The 18,845-nt window shown below is 35.4% G+C and overlaps 1 protein-coding gene across 1 annotated transcript; it reads right to left on the reverse strand.

Moving 5' to 3' along the window:
• Window positions 1-891: 891 nt before the first annotated feature.
• On the reverse strand, window positions 892-6,759 carry LOC149205515 (glutamate dehydrogenase 1). The gene is made up of 9 exons (XM_089395092.1): window positions 6,301-6,759; window positions 4,510-4,623; window positions 3,908-4,129; window positions 3,731-3,805; window positions 3,514-3,630; window positions 2,990-3,240; window positions 2,699-2,774; window positions 2,499-2,585; window positions 892-1,471 (listed from the first exon to the last, which is right to left on the reverse strand). The coding sequence occupies exons 1-9, from the start codon at window positions 6,406-6,408 to the stop codon at window positions 1,286-1,288; spliced, it is 1,236 nt and encodes a 411-aa protein (XP_089251218.1). The 5' UTR covers window positions 6,409-6,759; the 3' UTR covers window positions 892-1,285.
• Between the last annotated feature and the right edge of the window lie 12,086 nt (window positions 6,760-18,845).

The raw sequence follows: 18,845 nt of genomic DNA on the forward strand, positions 1-18,845 counted from the left end.
ATGAAATTTTAAAAGCACAGTTTATTTTGAGATAATGTAAAATATAAAGTAACCACTGTAACCTGCATGATCTGCACCTTGTTAATCTGCATGAAGAGCGATTGAGAAATTTAGTGAGTTGCAGGCAAAAACAATTAAGACAAACAGAAACTGAGGAGGCTCCAGAGTCCAAACTGATACAGCAAATGTTTTAGCTTTTAGTTCAAACTGATGAGGCTCCAGAGTCCAAACTGATACAGCAAATGTTTTAGCTTTTAGTTCAAACTGATGAGGCTCTCCTATTCAACCAATGAGGCACTGTGTAGCTAATATATATCATATACAACAAAGGCATCACTGGTCACTGATTACTCCAGAGTCCAAACTGATATAGCAAATGTTTTAGCTTTTAGTTCAAACTGGAGTGGAGCATACAAGGGACTGAAAACAATAAAGGAATTCAGAAACTGAAAAGCATAAATCACAGAGAGATCGTGTCATAATGTTGTCTGTGACATATGATTTAGGTGCTTACAAAGATTGAATCATGGCTCATTTTCTAGATTCTTCTAAGACTAGAACCCACAGAAGGGTAACCAAAACTGATCTAACACGTGTAACTATAAAATCACCATGATAAGAGTGTTGCTGTGGACACAAAACAGCAAGAAATCTCTGCAACCTAAAAATAGGATTATACTTGTAGCTATGTCCACCCCATTCACACGAGAAGGAGCAATCCATAAAAAGACAGACTGACATATCTTGAAGTTAAGAGGAGCATAAATCATCAAAATGTAATTGAATCCTCAAAAAGGAACTAAAGATGGCACAACTTCAAGATAGATATAAAGCATGCCTTGCCATCCTTGCAAACAAATTGGAGTCTGATATCTGTTTTTAAGATTCTGATGTTCCAACAATTAGTAAGATCAAATTAGTTGGCAATAAATTCTTTTGGGGGGATCAAAACATGCCATTATTTCTTCAAATGTAAGTGGCCCTTCAGAAAATAGCCAACTAGAGCCCATAACAATAGAGCATGTTATTTTAGGCCCCAAGAAATGTGTTGGAAAACTATAAATCTGTACCCAATAACTAAAAAAATGGATTATTTTGTAAAACGGTACCAGTGACTATCTCATCATAAAGACTGATAATTTTGCTAGCAACAATATAATATTCAAAAGAATACCAGGCTAAAATGGTATACAATGTGGTTGACAGGGAGAAAAGTGTAACCAGTTGAATTATTGAAACTGTGAGACATGACGAAAGGAATCTGATGTTTGTCAGCGGATGTATTTTAAGCTTCCCATCCTCTTAGGAGAGTGGCACGAGCAACACGATTGACTCCAAGAGTGAAAGCTCCCATTCGGAGATCACAATCATGAGTTTTACACATTTCCTTGAGATGTTGAAAAGCGCTTGTCATATAGTTTTTCAGCTCGGTATTAACCTTCTGCTCATCCCACATAAAACCTTGGATGTTCTGCAAGAAAAAGCGATAGAATTAGAAAGAGGAACTAAAATTAAAAAACTCGCCCAAAATTCAACCACCTAACTCAGAGCATGACTATACCAACTTTTTACTGAAAGGTAGCACTGAAAACCCATCACCAAAATCCTTGTCACATAATAAAAGGCATAGATACAGGGGTATTAATGAACTCTGTAATTTTCAAGATCACTGATATAAATCCTTCACATTTATATGTGGTAGAATTGCAAGAATATAATGGTCAGTACTCAGCTCTACAATCTTTTAAATCGTCAATTTACCCAACCCAACATATATCACAGTTCAGGAAATGAAGAAATAAGTCAGGCAACAAAAACAGGTCTACTTCAATCTAGTAAAGCATCAACTCACCAAACTCAATAATAGAATCATCAAATAATGGACAAATCAACACAACAAAACTGGCAAGAAGCATGTATTTCTGCTGGTCATTTTGGACACTGTGGGAAGCTTATTGTTAGACGGTAGGGCGACAGTTCTTTTAGCTGTTTCCTGTTCTATTTTATATATTTTGTTTTCTAAAGAATATAAAAGGAGATAGACAGTGCACAGCATTTCCAAAGTGCAGTCATGAATTACTTTCTTTTGTATCATGCTATAAACACATGAGAAACTTGATCTTTTTCTTTTTGAATAAAAACTGTGATGTTTTTCTTGGGAAAAAAAAGGCAAACTGGCAAGTCTATCAATTCATATAAGACAGTATTGCATGAAATTTGATGGACCGTCAGTATTCAATTCAGTATAACATCAATGTACCCAACTCAACCTACATCACTGTTAGAGATCTGAAAAATAATTCAGGCAGCAAATACAAGTCTATTCCTATCTTGTAAAGCATCAATTCACCAACCTCAATAGCAGAATCATCAAATAACAGACAAATAAATTATAAACACAAGCAAACTGGCAAGTCAACCATATGTAGATGAAAAAACATTGTGACTGAAGTTTGTATAATCAAGTCCAAAAAAAGAGTTTCCTCAAGGATACATACCTGAACCCACTCAAAATAGCTAACAGTCACACCACCAGAATTTGCATATATGTCCGGTAGTACTACAACACCCTTCTTGTATAGAATCTGAAATGCATGTCATGCATCCAATATTACATAATAGAGCTGAATTTTAAGAAGCCTGAGAGAAGTCAAATTACTCCAAAACCTCTACAACTTCAACTGATTGTCTAATTCACCTCGTCAGCTTCTGGATCTGTGGGATGATTGGCTGCCTCTATAATAAATTTGGCCTTTACTTCACTAGCATTCTCCCTGTGACCAGTACGCAGTAGCAATCAAATTACTAAATTAGCATCTCCAACTTTGCAATAACAATGATTATGGAATATATGTATCAAAACTAAATCTCAACAAAGTAGCCTATGCAATGCAGTGCTTTGTCAATTGAATTAAAAAGTACTTTCAAATCCCTGTCAACTTCCAAATGCCAGATGGTCTTGTGAAACTTAAATTGGATGGATACTGACCTGTTCAGAACACCACCTAAAGCAGCAGGGATGAGCACGTCACAGTCTTCAAGCAAGAGAGTTTTGGGATCAATTGAATCTGCTGCTTCAAATCCTTTAACAACACCATTAGTCTTTGTGTGCTTCATTAAAGCTGGAATGTCAAGGCCATTGCTGTTCTTTATAGCTCCTGAAATGTCACTAACTGCTACAATCTTTCCACCCTTTTCATGGATAAGTTCAGCTGCCCAGGAACCGACATTTCCAAAACCCTGAAAAGGTCAGAGAGGTTTTGGTTCAAGAATGTATTTCAGTCTGTAATGGTTCCAATCCCCTCGAATTGATGTTATTGCCATATTTATGCAGCCAATTTCATTTCATTTAGTGTCCATAGATATCCTTTGAGTAAAGCAAAAGCATGGTAATGAGTTTCTTTGATGCAATTAGTGCAACTAGTAAATTCAAAGAAAGGCAAGCAAGATGGTGTTTTTTTTATGCGGCTAGACTTACATTCACAGTAAAGGCTGAAGAGAAAAACAATCTACCTGGATTACAAAACGTTGACCTGAGATGCTTTTACCATACTCAGCTAATAAAGCTTCTGTTGCAAACATAACACCTCTACCAGTTGCAGCATCCCTGCCAAGGGATCCACCTAGATCCTATCCATCACAAAAGAATCTTTCTAACATCAAAAAGCTATGTAAATTATACACTCAAGAGGTTGGTGAGGTCTTTTGGAATAAAGATTTATATACTTACAACAGGTTTTCCAGTAACAATTGCAGGTGAGTATCCGTGGAATTTTGAATACTCGTCTAATATCCAGGCCATTGTCTGTTCACATCAACCATGTAAGCATAGTGGATATTGAAGAAATATGTATTAAATCTCGGAGCTAATAAATCTAACTCTTTGAATAGGAATCATGGAAAAGACCTGTGAATTAGTTCCCATGTCAGGTGCTGGAACATCTATGTGGACTCCAATCAAATCATGGATCTTCTGAGTAAAGACACGAGTAAGCCTTTCTAACTCACTGAAACTTAAACTCCGTGGGTCGCAACCAATACCACCCTTTGCTCCCCCATATGGTATGTTAGCTACAGCAGTCTTCCATGTCATTAGTTGTGCTAAGGCATTTACCTCATCTGGGTCAACCTGCATACCCCAGCGATAAATAGATTATTTATAGCATTCTCTGAAATGATTGTTGCAAACTGGATGAATTGCAAAAAGGGTTATGTTAATAGCTCAAAGTACTACTAACTTAAAAAGGAAGTAAGATTCATAATTTTCCTTGTGCTTTATACTTCCCATATTGCTCGATATTAAACAAGAAGAAAGCCATATTAGGTTTCCATTATAGCAATTTCAGTGCACACACAGCCATATATGTTTCCAAAACATCAAACTAGAGATAGATGTAACATCAAGTAACTCAACCATAGATGTAGTTGCCTTAATAGGACATAAAAGATCTTGCATGCAGATATTGCCAATCGTTAGCAGTTACTACATATCAGCGATCATAAACTCACCTCTGGATGGTAGCGTATCCCTCCCTTCATGGGTCCCCGTGCATTGTCATGTTGCACCCTAAAGCCTACATATGAGGCTAAAGTTCCATCATCTTTAGGAATGGTGCACTCAACCTGAGGTCCAGTTTACAAATGAGAAAATCAGTCAAAATAATCCCTTTAAAAACCCTCAAAATGCCAAAAGCAAGAAAATGAGCTAAGATGAAACAACAAAAAATTCCTTGATAGGAGATGTAGAGTCCAGAATTTCAAGCAATAAAAAACAGAGAGATGGAGAATGCAATTCACATAATACAAATCTCTTCAGTTAATGAAAGAAAGGACAGATTCTATGTGTTAACAAAAGAAGGGTGTAGCATCCCGGCAAGTATAGCTTATGATTGTACTTATCACACTGAGGGATCAGAAGTTCAATCGATGAGTTGCAACACTTACATGGACTACTGTATATGGACCTCAACCACAACAAATGTACCCACAATACAGAACTAAGATCTAAATTTCTATGGATAATTTGTTAAGACCACGCACTAATAGATAAGAAATTCAACTACAAAGTTGAAAAGTTCGTTCTGAAAGGGATATTTAGAGAAGATATGAACCAAAGGAAACACATTAAGCTTGAGCTCCTCAGCCAAACCATTTCAACTATTGTTTATGCTATGTTGCATCTGCAACTGATACAGCAATCGGAGTCCTGTAACTACCAATTGGCAGTGGCACATATAGCCATGAACTACCAGATCAAACCCACTCCTACAGAGCTAAAGAAGAAATATTTTATGCCCGATGAAGACCATGGATTTAGATGAATTGCAAATTCCCTTGATCTTATGAGAGACGAGTAAACCAAAGATATCAGACAGAGTCCAGGCCATAGAGTTAACCCGTGGTTTGAGCAGCATTCAAATTTCATGTATACCCTAAAATGCATCCATATTTCTTCACATGGTGGTTTTAAATACACTACATCTGAACAATGTTCTCAGCACTGTTAAAGGCTAGCAAACCCTCTTCCTGCTTTATGTTCACCCCAGAATTGGAAAATAACAGATCTCTATACCCCAATACTGTTGAACTACACAGAGCAATCCGTTTCCTCACCATTCATCCTACCACTACCCCAACATAAATTTGACTTGGGGTTTCTTCCATGACCTTTATGTTAAGCTAACCTAATTTAACTTGCATCAACGTTCAGGAAGGTTATATTAATCAAAATTGTGGACATCATCTTAGTATTGAAGATAGTGGCAATTTTTAGAATTGTTAGCACCTTACGTCAATCAATCGGACAAAATGAATCTACCTTGGAATTACAGTGACAAAAATTCACCTCAAAATGATCAATGGTTACCATGCTACTTTCTGAAAATACAAGCAATGGGGGATAATGACACCGCAGAGCATATGCTAGACCCAGAAAAAGACTCAACCCATGAGGACGGGCAAAGGCCACCACATGCGAATACGGTTTTAGGAGGCAGCTTATCTCCCAAAAAACATGGTCGAACCATTGAGGGCACCGGTTGGGATTCCAGATTTTTTTCAAAAATTAAAATGCTGAACATACATAATCTAAATCATACTAATCTTAATAACTTGCAAGTGATCCTGATTGAGATTTAATCAGTTAGTTGCAGTTACATAAAGGGACAGATAGTTAATCCGCTTCGAAACACAAAGACCCATTACTGAAAATTAGAGAATTAGGGACACCCACCAACCAGATTATAGATGAAAATGCCATATCTAAACAAAGACCCAGAACCAAAGTTTGGTGCCAATTACCTTGATCTCTCGAAAAGGAATGAGCAAACTTTTTTCAAGCTTGGAATCCAACGCCAAAAGCCGAGCTGCTCGCTTGAAATTACGATTTGTTGCAGCTAGAGCATTCATCGTGGGCAAATAGATATTGCTAGCAACCCTCCTGAGAGTGTAGGAGCGAGTAGTCACACTGGAAATATTTTTCAAAGCTCAATTCTCACTTGAAATCTCAGCTGATCGATGACAGAGAGGGCTGAGAATGAGACGAACAGCCCGGGGCCCTGTCATTTTATAGTTGAACCATGGAGACTCAATGCTATAATTTCGGATTGCGCGGCCACACGATTAGCTTGAGCATTCCCTGGTCTCTTGGAAGGAGAGAAGGGTCAAGTCCTAATTAGGAAGAAAATTAATGAAATTAATAACAGGGTGGATGTGCTGGGTTTTTGCTTAAGCGTGAGCACTTCGAGTACACCTAAAACTCCATGGATTTAAGTGGGGTACGTCATAGCCAACGTGGATTGATTACAGCAACTGATTACAACACTACAAAAACAAACCAAATCCAATTTCAGATGTGTGAAATCCAACGTGGAATGTGGGGGAAGTGAAGCTCTCTGCACGTTTCTCCCTAATTGCCCAATTTGACCGTTCAATAGATGTATATAATATTAATTGTGCACGCGAATAAAGAAGCGTATTATTGATTTTTTTAAAGATCCAGTTCCAAGGCATGTGGAAAGCCCGGACCATGTGACATAAGTTTTTATCTAAAAGATTAAATAATTTATGGGTGACCTACAACAAGGAACACAATACCTCTAAGGAGGCCCAATTGAATCAATACCTTTGATAAGTGGACCCAAGTGAATAGAATTCCCTTTCCCTATCATTTGCCTCATTGGTATGTATCTAGTCATGGTCACATGTTTTTAAGTGGCAAGCACCTCCCCAAGGCCCAATAGCTGCTGTACAAAGTGCTCTAGCTTTTCAATATGAATGCTCTCCATAAGAAAGTGGTTCACATGTGGTGGTCTTTGGACCAGTGATTGTATAGCAAGAATGAAATTTCACTGAATCTGCTTTTGTCCTTCCACCTCCTTTACATGATGTGTTTGTATATCTGTAAGGAAATTTCACTAAAATATATGCTCTTGTCCTTCCACCTCCTTTCCTTTATATTACATTATGTGTCCGTATATTCATAAGGAAATTTCACCTTTTTCCTTTATATTGCATTGTGTTTATGTTCTTGTCCTTCCACCTCCTTTCCTTTACATTACACTATATTTCCTTATATTCATTAGGAAATTTCACTGAATTTGCTTCTATCCTTCTCCTTCCTTTACTTTATATATTTTATACCAAGAAGGGAATTTCAGTGAATCAGTGAATCTGCTTCCCCTCCTTTACTTTCCCTTTAAGAATTATACCATGTCACCATGAGACTTTATATTCTCAATCTTTAATGTGTACCCTTTTTAATGCAACACCTTTGACTTTACATTTAAGCAAAATGATAAAGTCGAATGTTGTAACTAAATTAACAAAAAAAGCCTTCGCTATAGTTAGGTGTACACTTAATAGCTGTTATCAACTTGAAAAAAAAATAAATGGGAGAGAGTTGTATATTTAATAATAGTTTATATCAACTTGAAAAGAATACTTTTTTTTCCAAAAAAAATGCAACTATTTTCATATATTGTGGTAAGTGTATTTGTGTAAAAGAAAATTGATAAGGAAATAATTATTTGGTTTAAATTAATTTTAAGAAATTTACCAACCAAATAATTTTTTTAAATAGAGAAAAGAAGTTTTTTATATTATTTGATTTTTATGAATTCATAAATGATGAGAATTTGTATCTTTATATTTCATAAAGAGCAATTAATTAATTTGTTTTTATTTAAAAATAGAAAAGAAAAAAAATAATATTATTTAATTTATATGAATTTATTAATTATGAGAATTTTGAATTATCATATTATATAAGGAGAGTAATTTTAAAAAATGTTAATTTTAATAAATTTATTAATTTGTTTTTTTAAGGATAGAGGAAAGATGTTTTAGTATTACTTGATTTTTATAAATTCATAAATTATGAGAATTTGCACTTTTTATAAATTCATAAATTATGAGAATTTGCACTTTTATGTTACATAAAGAGCAATTAATTAATTTGTTTTTATTTAAAAAATAGAAAAAGGATGTTTTAATATTATTTTGAAAAAAGAAGATGTTTTTAGTATTATTTAATTTATATCAATTTATAAATTATGAGAATTTTGCATTGTCATATTATATAGGGAGAGTAATTTAAGAAAAATGTTTCTTATCATTTATTTTATTGTTTATATTATAAATATTATATATAATTCCCAATATGTTTTAGGTCTTTTACCCTATTAAGTTAGCTAAAAAAATGATTCTTATTTTAACAATGTTAATTTTCTTTTTTAATCTAATTATAATAAAAATATATTTTAGTATTCCAACTTAGGATAATGATTTATTTATAATATATTAGCTTTATCCTATTTTGTATTTCTTCTTTGAGCACAATTTCTTTTTAAATTTAGTTTCATACTTAATAGTTTATATACATTTGCAAAAAAATAATATTAAATCATTTATCATAGATGATGATTACCTTCTATTAAAATCAATTTTGGTAGGTTTATAGGAATTTAAGAAAACTGATTTATTTATAATATATTAGCTTTATCCTATTTGGTATTTCTTCTTTGACCACAATTTCTTTTTAAATTTAGTTTCATACTTAATAGTTTATATACATTTGCAAAAAAAGAATATTAAATCATTTATTATAGATGATGATTACCTTCTATTAAAATCAATTTTGATAGGTTTATAGGAATTTAAGAAAACTAATATGGAAGCACTCCACTTATTTAATATTTTGTTTCTGTGATTGAAAAGAATGGATAGAACTTTTGCTAGTTGTATTTGATTTTTATGACTTAACAAGATAAGGGAGCAATTGATTTATTTAACATTTTATTTTTATGATTGAAAAGATTGGATAAAACTGTTCCTAATCAATTGGGGCTATCTTGGGTAGTTGGGCAGAATGGTTGTTATCTTCCCCACCTGGGTTCAAATATCCGCTAGGGACATGATGAGTTATAATGCCTCGATAAATATTGTTGTAATGACTTCATGCTTATGAATATTGTTGTATTGGTTTCAAGCCTTAGAACTCTTAAGTGAGCATACGATAGCCTCATACCAACAATCTCACTCTCGCCCTCAAGTTGAAAGTTACATAATTAGTAATGTTGTAAATGTTGTGAAATTCACATTTAATATATGTAACATTGTGTTTAAGGTCTTTCCCATAGTTCAATGTCACTATGAAGTTCAATAGAGTTTATTCTTATTTTAACAGTGTTATTTTTCTTCTTTAAGCTTGCTATAATACAAAGACGCTTTTAATCTTTTCACTTGGGGTTAATAATCTCTTTATGGTACATTAACTTACCTTATTCTCTATTTCTTATTTCTTTGTTGCACCACATTTTCTCTTTAATTCAGTTGTACACTTAATATTTTGTATAAACTTGCAAAAAAAAGCAGGAAACATTAAGTAGCTTATAATAGACAATGATAGCGTTTTGCTAAAATCAATTTTAATAAATTTATCAAAGTTCAAGAAAATTGATAAGTAAGTGATTTAATATTTTTGTTTCTATGATAAAAAAAAAATGGACATAAGTTTTCCTAAATCTATTTTATTTTTGCAAATATTGTAATATTGAGACCTATTGTTATAGCAAAAGTGCATCAACATGTAGGGTGTAGGAGAGGAAGCGATGTGAGAGGCTCATCAGGTGGCGCTCGAGCTTAGCTACGAGATAATCTTTCCACTTGATTATATTAAGAACAAATTCTACAAGACATAAAGGATGAGCTGCAAGAGGTGGAAGATGATGTGATGGGTGAAAGAAATTGTTTGTCAGACTTGGAGGTCACTGTGATAGTTGTGGCTTGGGTGCTCAACATGGAGCATACTTGTTGCCAACAAAACTAGTATTTATATAATATTGGTCTATATTGATGTATGAAGTCATTTCTTGGTTGGGTTCCCCTAGATAAGAATGTCATTAAAGATGAGACACTTCTAGACATCTTATATGATATTGTGTTTCAATTGAAGGACATGAAAAATAGGTTAGTGTCGATTGAAGCAAGCATGGCTCCAGGCCCTAGACCAAGTAGCCACAACCTAGAGGAACATGTGCCTATTGAGGTGGACATCTCAAATTCCTCTTAGTTTATGTTATGTTTATATGTTCTCTGTTAATTTTGTCTATAGCCTTTCAAAAACTACTTTGTTTGTAATGAGATATCTACGTAGTCATTATGTAGTAATATGGTATAGATAACATACTTTGGTCAACTCTGTTATTTTTTTGAAGGATATATTTTCATGGATTGATAGTGTTTTTTTCCTGTCAATGGTTTGGTTTCCTAAGTTGTAGTCCATTGTGCTATTTTATGTAGCTCGGACAAGTGTTCCAGTCTCATATTGTGTCTATGAGGCTAAAGAACATATTTTCTCCAATAACCGGAAAAGGTTTCTAAGGAAAATACCTTAATTAGAATTAATTAGCTAGTTTATTAATTTTCCTAAGTTTAACTTAGGGAAATGGCTTAATTAATCAGTATTAATTGAGTTAAATCAAATTTCCTCCAATGGCTTCTAGAAAAGTCATGAGAAGAGGTCAATATTATCTTAAGCATCGATTGAAATTAGATCATGGTCGTTGATTCATCAACGAGAAATTATACAAGGAAATCGATGGGCACTTGGAGAATAGATCAGTGAGAGATCGAGACATGAATTTGTAGTCAGAACAAGGGCGTAGAGGCAACGCACGGACACCAATAATAGGGTTTTCAGCACTGATTAAAGATCAAGTTTCCAGAGAGAAGAATCTTCACAGTGATTTCCAGATTCTCAATGATAGAGGGAGATCGATTTTCTGCAGAGATGTTGAATTTCCTAACAGTGGTGTGAATTAATCAAGGAGGCCGAGTTGCCAGAGGAAGAACAAAATTCCCATAAGAGGATCAATTTTCCAAAGAGAGTTTGATTTGCCGAATAAGTTATAACTTTCCAGTGGATGCCAAGTATATTTCCTAGCTAGTGCGAGTTGACAGGAGGGCTAAATTAATTTTCCAAGGTTACAGTGTTAGTTAGATCAAATATCTAGAGGAGGGGTGAATTTGATATAAGGGGTTGAGTTGCTTACAAGAAGTCATATTGACTTGTAGAAGTGAAGAAAATATTTTTCAGAGGTTTGTTATTTTACGACATCCAATTGTAATATATTGTTGAAGAATTAATAATAAAACCCTCATATGTAGAACTGGTTTTCCCTTGAGGGTTTTTCCAGGGAAATCTGTCCAAAGATTTTGGTGTTCATTATTTATGTTTGTGCGCAATAATTTTCCCAGTTCTTGTGATTCATTTATTTTCAGTGAAGTTGCAGTAGTGTTTTATTCAGTATTTTTTGTAATTAATTACAAAATACAAATAATCCATTAATACGTAAATAATAGCTAATTAACTGCAACAACTTTTTAAAATTTCACATGGCATCAGAGTGGATCTAAGGGAAAAAGGAGGATCTGTGTAGGCACAAGAAGAGAAAGTTTAAGGGTTTCAAAACCCATTTTCTATTCTCTGGCCATATGGGTTTCACTATATTTGTAGAGATGGTTGGAGCATGTTTGAGAGATAAGGACAGATTGGATGAAGCCTTTAATTTAGCGTTTGGAAAGCCATAATGTCTTTCCTATTAGATGAGTTTGGACTGAAGGATCATGTGACTAATGTTATAGTCATACCGACATATCCATAACAACTGGAAAGCTACATAAAGAAGAATGCCAAATCCAAGAGAATTATCCTTGATGGAGTTAAGGACCATATAGTCCCTCATATCACGAACAATGACACAACAAAGGAGATGTGGGACAGAATTGTAAATATGTACCAGATTCATATGGAAAATAGGAAAATGACTCTCCGAGAGAAGCTGGGGATAATTAAGATGAAGAAGGGTGAAGATGTGGTTTCCTAGCTCACCAAAGTTTGACTTTCCAGGGATGAATTGGTTGTAGTTGGAGATAATCCAAGTGATGTTGAGCTAGTGTGAGTAGCCCTAAATGGGTTCTCTAGGTAGTGGGATGTCTTTGTCCAAGTTATTAGTGGACGATACAAGTGGTCGATTTGGGATCGTCTATGGAGGGATTTCACCCAAGAGGAGCTTAGACTTAGCTTGGTCAGTGTCATTAGTAGAAACAATCGCAAAACTCCAAAGGTTGAGAAGGAATAGGAGAACGTAGCCTTAACATGAAAAGGGAAGGCAAAGAAAGAATCCAGCAAGGGATCAGGCTCAAAAGGAGAGAAGAAGAAGAAGGACCTTTCAAACGTCAAATGATATGGTTGTCACGAGTTCGGCCACTATGTCAGCGATTGTCCACAAAGGAAGAAGAAGGGAAATAAGAAAACAAAAACTACAACTAGTGCAGATGAGCTCTCCAGTAGAATGGATCAGGAATTCACATTGATCACTTGTCTATCTATCTCAACTTCACAAGGTGTTTGGTATATAGACAATGGAGTGTCATTTCACATGATAGGAGTTAGAAAGTACTTCTCTAGTTATAAGGAGGAGGATATTAGATTCTAGAGTCAAATGGGGAACAAGTCCAAGTGCAACCCAGTTGCAAGAGGGACTATTTTATTTTAGAGGGAGAGTGGCAAGCCAATTCTAATTCATGACATGTTGCATGAGCCAGGGTTAGCGATGAATTTAATCTTCATATCCATCCTTCAGGATAAAGGATACAATTCTATCTTTAGAGGAGCACAGGTATTATTGGACCACAAGGATTAGAGGTCACCTATAGCAGTTGGAGTAAGGAGCGATTAGTTGTACAGGTTGCAAATGGACACTCCAAGGGCACAAGTTAGCAGCAACAATCTGAGGGATCAGGGTGAGATATGGCATAAGAAGATGAACCATATTCATCATGGAGAAATTATATTGCTTCATGAGATGGTGAAAGGTGTTCCAGAGGTAAGCATAGAGCACGATGACATCTGTAGAGGATGTATATTAGGGAATTTTTCAAAAGCAACTTTTTCGAGGAGTGATAGTAGATCATAGGGGATACTTGACTTAGTGTAATCAGATCTATGTGGACCAATGTTGATGAAATATCTTATGGGATATGATTATTTTGTGAATTTTATCGATAATTTCTCCAGGAAGACCAAGGATGAGGCCTTCATCCACTTTCAAGATTTTAAGGCCCTAGTGGAGAATGCAGTAGGTAGAAAGATATGGACTCTTTGGTTAGACAATGGAGGTGGGTACACAAAAAGGAATTCCAGGAGTTTTGTACTAGGGCAAGAACCAAGAGAGAGTGGATGGTTCCTTATAACCCACATTAGAATGGGGTTGTTGAGAAGAAGAACCACCCTATTTCAGAGGAATCAAGAGTGATGTTGTATAACTAGGACTCCCATGTAATTTATGGGTATAGGCATGCAGTATGAAAATTTATATATAGAATAGGGTCCCACATAAAACACTTGGCAAGATGACACCTTAGGAGGCATTCATGGGGAAGAAGCCAAATGTCAATCATTTCAAGATATTTGGCAGCCTAGCTTATTATCACATTCCAGGAGACATGTATTTTAAGTTAGATCAGACTGCAGAGAAAGGTTATTTCGTTGGTTACAATGAAACCTCCAAGGCTTACTGGATATTTATTCCAAGGACCAGGTGGATCATTGTTAGGAGAGATGTCAAGTTCATGGAGGACAAGGCATACAGGTGGTCCAAATATTTTCCAGGAAATGGTGATCAAAGTGAGTAGCCAACATAAGCACCTAGAGTTGAGCGATAGGATCAGGGGAAGTAGAGCACAAGTACAGTCATGATTATGAGCACTATCTCCAATGCAAGTGTTTTTTAGGCTTCGTAGAGTATAGAGTAGCATATGCAATAGATCATGGAGATCCATAAGGAGGATATAGAGGTGAATATTCCTAACTCCATTGTTGGTAGGGGGAACCATAAGGTTCAAGAAACAATCAAGGATGTTTAGGAGTTTGTGGGGACTTTTAGGATGGGAAAAAGAGAGTGGATACAACAAAATAGGTTCAATGGCTACATGGTGTTGGTCAATCAGTTGGTAGATAGTGAACCTTCCCACTATCAAGAGGTCGCAGAACATCAGGTGTGGTGGGATGCAACGGTTGAGGAATATTCCTCAATCATGAAAAATGATGTGTGGGAGGTTATACTAAGACCGATGGATAGGGGCAATGATTGGATCACACTAGATCTATAAGATCAAACATGGTGCATATGGGAGCATCAAGAAATACAAGGCTAGGTTTGTGGCCAAGGGGTTCTCTCAAAAAGAGGGAATAGATTACGAGGAGACTTTTGCTCCTGTGCCTAAGTACACTTCTATACAAGTCGTGATCTCATTAGCAGAATGGATGGGATGGAAGATCCATCAGATGGATGTTAAGAAAACATTCCTTAATGGTGAACTCGAGGAGGAGGTGTACATTGAACAATCAGAGGGCTTTGTGGCGCACAACAGAGAGATCCATGTGTATAGGTTGAAGAGATATTTTTATAGGCTCAAGTAGGCTCCCAAGGCATGGTATGAGTGCATAGACAAATACTTGCAAGGCATGGGATTCATGACGAGTGAGGCAAATGTGAACTTGTACTACTTGGTGGTTGGGATGAGGTGCTCTTTCTTGTCTTGTTCATGGATGACTTGTTTCTTACAAGTCCACTACGACTCATAGAGGAGCACAAGAGGGATCTTGCAGTTGAGTTTGAGATGAAGGATTTGGGGCTCATGCACTATTTTGTAAGCATGGAGGTATGGAAGACAGATGGTAATATTTTCCTTGGACAAGGGAAATACTACAATGAGATCTTGAGGAGATTTGGGATGGAGGATTGCAGATTCATGTCCATGCCCATGATCACTAATTAGAGGTATATATATGCATCCAGGGAGAATAATACCTTGTACAAGATTTTGATAGACTCTCTCATGTATTTGGTCAACACCATAACAAATATATCCTATGCAGTAAACCCTCTCATTCAATTCATGGGATAGCCAAAGTGACTGCATTGGACGACAACAAAACATTTGCTAATATATTGGCATGGCACTATCAAGTATAGGATCATATATGCTTGAGGTGATAGTGTCAGTTTGGTTGCCTATATTGATGCACACTGGGCAGGTAACATAGTGGATCGGAAAAACACATCAAGGTGCTTCCTCAAAATGGGATCAAGAATTGTTTCTTGGTACAATAGGAAATAGAAGTCTGTGGCACTAAGTTTTGTAGATGCAGAGTATATAGCAGTGAACATGGCTACGTGTGAGGCCATTTGGCTTCACAAGCTACTAGTAACTCTATTTGTTCATAGGGTTGAAATGATGGTGATACACTGCGACATTAAGAGTGGCATCAAGTTGCTAGAGAATCCAGTGTTTCACAATAGGTCCAAGCATATAAACATTAGATACCAATTCATTAGCGATTATGCGTAACTCAATATTGTTCAACTACAATAATGTTGTAGATGTTACAACAACACCCAAAATTTTAGCCTAACACCCAAATTTTGGGTCCCCCTCTACTTTTTAAGGTTTTAGAAAGGATGCTTGTCTTGAATTTTTCAAGGTATTATGTGAATAGAATTCTATGGTTGTTGATGTTTTCACTAGACATATTGCCTATTCCCACCATTACTTTGTCATGTTTGGGAGACTACTATTTTAGTAATGCACCTTCAAGCCTTATGTTTCCATAATATGCATTGCAAATTAGAAGCACACATCTTATGTTATTGTCTATTATTTGCTCATGGTTTCATTATCTGACTTGCATCTTCAAGCCTTAACCTTCATGAGCATTCCAAAGCATTTTCAAGTCATGCTAGTTATATCATCATTGATAGACTTCGCGTGTTACATTAATGTCTTTTGGTTATTAATTTGGTTCATGTGCTTGAGTATTGAATTGGTTTTTAAACTCAAGTACATTTTTCCAAATCAATGCATTTTTACATAGCATTTTGCTTAAAGTAATGTGATTATGATGCAAGACTTAAATTCCCATAGACCTATTTGATTACGAAGATGGTTTGTATATATATTGTCATGAATTTAGGAGTAAATCTTAAAATGCACATTATGCTTGCAATCCCAATTACTTATTAGGTATCCAAAGCTTTAGCACTTAAGATTATGAAAGCACATCATATGTCACATAATATTACCAATTTGTATTATGTTAAGGGCATGCAGGGAAATATACAATAGTGACACCCCAATGGATCCTAGATGAAATCCACTTGTGGTTCAAAGGCTAGTGTAGTAGCCTCTTGAAACAAGGAGATAAGCTCTTTTGTTGAATTCTTATGGCACTCAAAGAAACCTAATACTACCCAAGGAAAAGGGGTTATTTATTGGTGAAGATATTCTACAAGGTAAACCTAAAAGAAACCAAAGCAAGGAAAATTAGGTTTTAAATTTTATTTAAGTTGACCCCAAGGAAAAGGGTGCACTACCTTTCCAAGAATGCACAATTATACCAAAAGTGCTAGTTAGCTACAAAGGTGAAGGGGCTTGTCACTCGATACTAGCTCCATGCATTTATACGCTCACCTACACACAAGTCTCTATGTGAATTTGAGAATAGCTCTCTGGGTTTTGTGGTCCTTGAGGTTATTGGGATGAGCTGGAAAATAGTACATTAGTAATGATATGTTTTTAATGATGATGGCCAAAACTTACATATGGAAAAAATGATGATGACGAAGATGAATACAAAGGTGTTCATACAATGACATGTGAAGAGTTCAATGAGCATCCCCTGAGAAACTATTCTACAACACATATACTGTTATGACAACATAATTTTTGCAAAGGTGATATAAAGGTGGCATTATTGCACGCGAAGGGATAACACCTTATAATACGATAAAAAAAATATATCATCATAATGCATTGTGAGAAAAGGAGATGAACGATGAAACAACACCATGGATAAAATGTACATAAAATATGTTGTAGAGAAAATATATAAATGTGTTGAAAAGAAGCAAATAATGGTCAAGTGAAAACCATTCAAAGGGCTATGTGGAACCATAAATAATGCATTGAAAAGAGCAACTAATACTTTGTTCGATTGGAAGAATGTGATGGGTGCCATGTCAAAAGCAGTGTTGAGAAATATTTAAATAATGTGTTGAATGAACATTCAAACAGTATGTTGAAAAAACCATATCCAATGCTAGAATAGGGCATGAAAATCCTGCATGTGAATTATATAAGAGGCATGAATTAAAGCCATTCAAAATGTTACAATGGGGAAAATTATTAAATGCTATAACTGTGATATATCAACACATGCAAGGATAGGTTATACAATAGAAAACACACAAATATGGTGGTAGCCAGACCTACAAACTGGATGGGACTCATACTCCAAACAGTGTAGGGTCTAGTTGGGACTTTACACCGGGGATATCCTTAACTAATGGCAGAATATCCAACATCATCAACACATTTTTGCATTAGCAGGAGGGCCATATGACAAGTTGAGCCTATGGAGCCTGTATTGAATCATTCAATCTTGAAATGGCTCTGTCCCAAATCATTATCCCAGGTTTTTTGCTAAAATACTTGATCTTTCGATCCCTGCAAAAATAGTGCATCACTTGTGATAGATTAAGTTTGATGGCAAGGGTGAAACAAATGTATTAGGACATATGTTTCAATTTCTTCAATTTTGTCATTCTACTGGAATACATTGTAAGGATCTCATTTGAGGGCTATTCAGCCTCATGCTTGAAGGTCATGTCAAGGAATGGTGCAACACCTTCCCAGCCATCTCTAACCATTCTTTCAAACAAATCAATAAGGAGCTTCATGAAGCTTTTGACAAATATGATTTTCAAAGTGTGTATAAAAGGATCAATCATCTTAGAATGAAACTAGATGAATCATTGGAAGATTTTGATGGTAGATTCCTTCATGTTTGTTTCTAATTTCCTGAAGGAGATGTGGACTGGGACATTTTGGATAAAAAAAAAAGAAATTTCTTTCTCTCGCTTTAAAACAATTTGAACTTAAATGAATACTGATAATGAGTCCTCCAATGATCCTGGTAATATTCAAATCACAAATTAGATAAATCTAATCCTTCATTTGGTTTTTCCAACCTTTTTGAGTCACAAGGAACCCCAAACCTCAGAGGCAAATTAAATTATCCCTAATATCTCTCATCCTCCTATAGTTTCATTATCAAATGAAATAATCTCTTGTGCACATATTGAATTTTCGATCAACAATACTAAAGAAATCATGGATAAAAGGGAACAGAACTGCCCTGCAGTACAACATGTTACAATTTCCTCATAATTTGGGAAATCTGAAAGTCAAATTTGTAAATCACCTCTTCTTTTCAATATGAT

Source organism: Pinus tabuliformis, chromosome 1_2 (genome assembly GCF_031772625.1).
Source record: "Pinus tabuliformis cultivar Carrire ecotype Pingquan chromosome 1_2, CPIR1, whole genome shotgun sequence".
Lineage (NCBI taxonomy): Eukaryota > Viridiplantae > Streptophyta > Pinopsida > Pinales > Pinaceae > Pinus > Pinus tabuliformis.

What these genes read in the sequence shown, in the direction of transcription:
- LOC149205515 (XM_089395092.1), bottom strand. Translation starts at nt 6,408, where the DNA reads ATGAATGCTCTAGCTGCAACAAATCGTAATTTCAAGCGAGCAGCTCGG. An exon ending in ACATGGGAACTAATTCACAG is followed by an intron (nt 3,806 to 3,907) that starts GTCTTTTCCATG and finishes TGATGTGAACAG; the next exon opens with ACAATGGCCTGGATATTAGA. An exon ending in TTGTTACTGGAAAACCTGTT is followed by an intron (nt 3,631 to 3,730) that starts GTAAGTATATAA and finishes TGTGATGGATAG; the next exon opens with GATCTAGGTGGATCCCTTGG.